Consider the following 6,254-nt stretch of genomic DNA (forward strand, 5'->3'; position numbering starts at 1 on the left):
AATTCTGGTCTCTTGCATGTCCCTGATTTTAATAACTCCTTCATTGGTGGCAGTATCTTCAGATGCCTCAGCCGTAAGCTCGGGAATTCCCTCCCTACATCTTTCCACCTCCCTGTCTCCCTCCTCCCTTAAGACACTCCTTAAAATCTACCTCACTGTTTAAATTATTGGTCACCTGTCTAATATCTCCTTATGTAGCTTGGGATTGATTTTTGGTTAGATAACACTCCAGTATGTTTGATTATGCGAAAGGCACTATATAAATGCAAGTTGTTGTTACCAAAACTCTGCTGTATGGTACGAGATGAAATGCAGAAGCATGAATGGTAAATTGATTAACGGGCAGGGATCAAAATGGGTGTTGTTATGATTGAAGAGGAATTGGAAATGATATAACCTAGAGTTTACCACTGGGTCAAAAACAAAAATGTCTACACACACATTTGGACTTGGGTGTCGAGAGCACATTATCAAAATGTGTAATAGCATAAAAGTAAGATGCTTGGCAAACAGTGGGCAAGACCCAGATGGATTATTGGAAGAGGTAGACAGGGTGAGGGCCTGTATTTCCTGTGGAATAACAAGCAATGGGAGTAAACAAAGAACAAAGGGATCTAGGGTTTCAAATTAGAATATTCTTAAAGTGTGAGTGCAGGTTAATAAAACAATAAATAAGGACATTTTGGTTTAATAAATAGTCATATCAAGCACAGGAAGAAAGAGATAATAAAGTCATATAGGGCAATGATTTACCATAATTAGAGTAGTGAGCACTCCATTATAATAAATATATTTATACCATAGGAATGTGCAGTGTTGATTCACCAGAATGGCCAAGGATGTTAAATTATAGTTACAAGGAGAGACTTGAGATTCTGGCAATAAATGGCTAAGAGGAGATTTAATAGATGATGGGCCAAATGGTTCTCAATCCAGCCTGAATCCAGTTAAATGGCAATTCTTTCTCAATTTCCTACTAGAAAAGTATTTATTCATGGAATGTGGCTGTCACTGGCAAGGTCAGCAGCATTTATTGCCCATCCCTAATTGCCCTTGAGAAAGTGGCAATGAGTCACCTTCGTGTACTGCTGCAGTCCATGTGGTGTAGGTACACTCAGTGCTGTTAGGGAAGGAGTTCCAGAGTTGTAAATTTTTGTCTCTCTGTTGGTATCAGCTGACCACTGAATGAGTGGGCCAACTGCATGAGGCATTCCTAAAGTAGTTAAGATCAGGTACACTAAGAGGGCTGTGGTGCCACAGGTGTGCAGTAGTTAGTTCCTGTCTATCCTTGTAACTGCTGACAGCCACAGCATGTGGTTTGATTGCCAGAGCAAATAAGAGATAAGGGGCAACACTGACAGGACCTGAAAGTAGATTTGGTGAAAGTGAGTTAACGGAATGTCACCCTAGTTATGTAGCTTAATCGCATCAAAGCAGAGGCATTACAGTTCATGCATTGGTCTATATGAATAATGACAAGTAGAGCAGAAGCAGGAACAGCTACAACAGGCCAATCAATCAGAGAAGGATAACATAATGCAATAATGGATAGACAGAGGACAATAAATAGGGACTCGCCATCAATACATCAGTGTTTCATAATTCACTGGGAGGTATCCATACCTTCTATGTACCAAGACCTGACTCTGAGTGGATCAGTGCTCAATAGTATACCGACAGTATTCATTAGCCTCCACATACAATATCTGACCCCTGGATAGATCAGAATTATGTTAAAGTGTCCATTACCTGCTATTCAAACCTGGGTAATTCAGTGCTCTGCATTACATTGGTAGCTCATAACCCTCTCTAGAGAACCAGACCCTAGGTAGTTCACTGCTCTCTATCACTCTGATGGTGCCCATATCCCTTTACATAGACTATCTGACCTCTGGGTGGATCACTGGTCTGTATTATGCTGAACCCTGGGTCCTTACTCATTTGTATGGCTCAGTGCTACTCCAGGCTATGTGTTCACCCATAGAGTTGGTCATCTTATTGCCAGGCATTTATTTAAAGAGGGTGAGAGAGGCTCTAACACCTGCTTCTTACCTGGATTAATAAGAAAGTTCTGCTCACAGTAAACAATGGCTCCTTTGAGGAGTTCCTTCAGAATATTTATGACTCTGCCAGGGATGAGGTGGCCACTGCATTGGGATGACTCTCGAAGTGGGTGGAATATGTCACTCCCAGACCATCTGCTTTCACCTTCCTTAGGAACAGTCAAGTAAGCCAACCCCTTTCTCGGAAGGGTTTGATGACTGATTCCATCCACAGTGTAGGGGGTATCACAGCTCTCTTCAACCCTCAAGGACAAATCGTTGAACCACAGAGGCACCTCCATATCTAACTCATCAAATTCTGTCCTGAGAATGTAGTCAAAGCAGGCGTGCTCCCTGGAATAGTCCACCTGGAACCTGTGGTCCTGCTGCTGAACCCTGTCAAGAATCCTGAAGAGAATGTCTTCACATTTCTGTATTTCAATGATCTTCAAGTTCTGGTGGGCTTTCATTCCTGATAAATATCTCTGGTACCAGCCCAGTCTGTCCCTGTTTGACAACCACATGCTGGCAGTATTCTTAAGAACGCCTGTAGTCTTGTGGCTCTTGCTGAGTGTCTCTGTTCACTGCTCGAACAGCTTAGCTCTGTGAACGTGTAACGTTAAAATAAACTTGAGAGCTTTTTGGTAGATCTGGGAGGGGTTTTGGACTGTTCCAGCTCAATTAGTATACCGTAATACTTGTAAATGAGGTCCAGTCAATTTACCTGGGAAGGGACAGAGTCACCAATGGAATAAAAGGAGATATATTAGCTAGGGGAAATCTTTAAGTTGGTGAATGGCAGGAGGAGACTGACTTTTCACCTCAGAAAATTGGGCTAAACCAGCCCAGACTGATGGGATTAAAGTCTCTTTTGTGTGTATTTGCAATGAGGGAAGGGACTAGAGGTCGAGCACATAATGACAGCCTTAACCCTTTTCCCAATGTCTTCAAGTTGGCAACAGTATTAATTAACACTGCCTGAACAGGCGGTGGAAACAGGTTCAATTCTATTCTATTCTAGTCAAAAGGGAGTTGAATATCTACTTGAAAAGGAAAATTTGCAGGGCCAAGATTTTGCCCTCATTGGGTGGGTTCAGTGGGGGCGAGCGGGAGCGGCCACAACAGCGACTGCTACCCACGATCGGGTCCCGGCCACGATTTCGCTTTGGCGGGCCAATTAAGGCCTGCCCAGCGTGAACTGTACACAGCGCTGCCTGGCTTGGGGCGGGAGGAGGGCGAGCGCGCAAGTTCGTACATGCGCGCGTGTGCATTTAAAAAGTGATAAATAAAGAATTTTAAAATGTTAAAAAACATGTCATGGGCAGGGACATGTTATGAATGCAATGTTAAAATTTTTATTAATTTTAATTGCTGTTGGAAACCTCATCCCGCCCATCCCAGTTTAGCTGAATTTCAGTTTAAGGTGTGTTTGGAAATAGAGAGGAACTTTATCACAGAACCAAGCTGTAATATCCCTCAGGCTCCCATCCCCAAAAATTAGATTCAAGGAGCGCACAGGTGCAGAACTGATCTGGTTTGGCTGTGCACTGTGTTACTGTTTGAACAGGTAAATATGGTATTTCCAGGAATGAAGCCAACTGTAGCTGGAGCCAAATGAAACTTTTTTTTTTCATGATGTAAAGAATGCCAACTTCATGTGCAGGAAATTCCACCATGTCACAGTGATGTGATTGTATGAAACAATCATGTGGTGACTTGCTGTGACAACAGTTTAAACTATTGGAATTCTGATCTTGCGGTGCAGACCTATAAAAATCTTTTTGTTTCTCCCTTCAAAATGGATGGTGATAACTTGAAAACAGGCACTACTGCAGCTGCGGCTACACAGGGCTGCAACTGGGTCAGCACAACTGCAGCTGCGGTTACACAGGACTGCAACCGGATCAGCACAACTGCAGCTGCGGTTACACAGGGCTGAAACCGGATCAGCACAACTGCAGCTGCGGTTACACATGGCTGCAACTGGGTCAGCACAACTGCAGCTGCGTTTACACAGGACTGCAACTGGGTCAGCACAACTGCAGCTGCGGTTACACAGGACTGCAACTGGGTCAGCACAACTGCAGCTGCGGCTACACAGGGCTGCAACTGGGTCAGCACAACTGCAGCTGCAGTTACACAAGACTGCAACCGGATCAGCACAACTGCAGCTGCGGTTACACAGGGCTGCAACTGGGTCAGCACAACTGAAGCTGCGGTTACACAGGGCTGCAAATGGGTCAGCACAACTGCAGCTGCAGTTACACAGAGCTGCAACTGGGTCAGCACAACAGCAGCTGCGGTTATGCAGGGCTGCAACTGGGTCAGCACAACTGCAGCTGCGGTTACACAGGGCTGCAACTGGGTCAGCACAACAACAGCTGCGGTTATGCAGGGCTGCAACTGGGTCATCACAACTGCAGCTGCGGCTACACAGGGCTGCAACTGGGTCAGCACAACTGCAGCTGCGGTTACGCAGGGCTGCAACTGGGTCAGCACAACTGCAGCTGCGGTTACACAGGGCTGCAACTGGGTCAGCACAACTGAAGCTGCGGTTACACAGGGCTGCAACTGGGTCAGCACAACTGCAGCTGCAGTTACACAGAGCTGCAACTGGGTCAGCACAACAGCAGCTGCGGTTATGCAGGGCTGCAACTGAGTCAGCACAACTGCAGCTGCGGTTACGCAGGGCTGCAACTGGGTCAGCACAACTGCAGCTGCGGTTACACAGGGCTGCAACTGGGTCAGCACAACAGCAGCTGCGGTTATGCAGGGCTGCAACTGGGTCATCACAACTGCAGCTGCGGCTACACAGGGCTGCAACTGGGTCAGCACAACTGCAGCTGCGGTTACGCAGGGCTGCAACTGGGTCAGCACAACTGCAGCTGCGGTTACACAGGGCTGCAACTGGGTCAGCACAACTGCAGCTGTGGTTACGCAGAACTGCAACTGGGTCAGGGTCTGAGATCCACACTCAGTGCCATGCGCCGCCATATGAACACACTCGACCTCTCCCTCCAACAGCCCCGCCACACCCTTTTACAAAGCTGCGCGTGCCCCCAGTTTCATTTTATTCTTCGTCTCATCCGACGCCTCAACAAGAAACTTTTTCTCTTTCTCTCAAGTGCAAAGGAACGCAAGCTCCAACAACTCATTGACACCAACACCCATCCAGGACCCTCCACCCTTGCCTGTCCCTCTGTCTCCATCCCGTCTTCCGATCCCAGTCCCGGCCGTGTATTCACCATACCCCTGACCTTCCCCTCTCCGATGCTGAACGTTCAGTGCTCAGCAAAGGACTTAGTTTCGTACCCTTATGCCCTCATCTCAATGAATTTCGGGCTCGGCACGATGCTGAACTCTTCTTCAGCCGCCTTCATCTCCATGCTCACTTCTTTGGGCAGGAGTCCTCTCCCCGTTCAACGGATCCTTTTACCCACCTCCAATACTCTCCCTCCACCTGGACCCCTCCCTCTGGATTCTTACCTTCTCTTGATCTTTTCATTGAGAATTGTCGGCGTGACATTAGTCGTCTCAATTTCTCTGCTCCTCTCAACCATTCTAACCTGTCTATCTCTGAGCTTGCTGCACTCCGTTCTCTTAGGTCCAACCCTGACATTGTCATCAAACCCGCTGACAAGGGTGTTGCTGTTGTTGTCTGGTGCACTGACCTCTACCTCGCAGAGGCTGAGCGTCAACTTGCAGACATTTCCTCCTACCTCTCCCTGGACCATGACCCCACCACTGAACATCAAGCCATTGTTTCCAGGACTGTCACTGACCTCATCTCCTCTGGAGATCTTCCTTCCATAGCTTCCAACCTGATAGTCACCCAACCTCGGACGGCCCGCTTCTACCTCCTACCCAAAATCCACAAACAGGACTGTCCCAGCAAATCGATCGTGTCAGCCTGTTCCTGCCCCACGGAACTCATTTCTCGCTATCTTGACTCCCTTCTCTCTCCCCTTGTCCAGTCCCTTCCCACCTACATCCGTGATTCCTCTGACACCTTACGTCACATCAACAATTTCCAGTTCCCTGGCCCCAACCGCCTCCTCTTCACCATGGACGTCCAATCCCTCTACACCTCCATCCCCCACCAGGATGGTCTGAGGGCTCTCCGCTTCTTCCTCAAACAGAGGCCCGAACAATCCCCATCCACCACTACTCTCCTCCGTCTGGCTGAACTTGTTCTCACACTGAACAATTTCT

At 47.5% G+C, this 6,254-nt stretch overlaps 1 protein-coding gene across 1 annotated transcript in view; it reads right to left on the bottom strand.

The window, feature by feature from the left end:
• The window catches only part of LOC144693682 (protein mab-21-like 4), a 29,281-nt gene extending 26,636 nt beyond the window's left edge, over positions 1 to 2,645 (bottom strand). Inside the window, exon 1 of the mRNA XM_078563571.1 lies at positions 2,053 to 2,645. Coding sequence (XP_078419697.1) covers positions 2,053 to 2,566 — 514 coding nt within the window. The 5' untranslated portion in view covers positions 2,567 to 2,645. The remainder of the gene's footprint in view (positions 1 to 2,052) is intronic.
• Positions 2,646 to 6,254: the final 3,609 nt, after the last annotated feature.

The sequence above is a fragment of the Cetorhinus maximus genome, chromosome 19 (assembly GCF_964194155.1).
Source record: "Cetorhinus maximus chromosome 19, sCetMax3.hap1.1, whole genome shotgun sequence".
NCBI classification, from domain to species: Eukaryota; Metazoa; Chordata; class Chondrichthyes; order Lamniformes; family Cetorhinidae; genus Cetorhinus; species Cetorhinus maximus.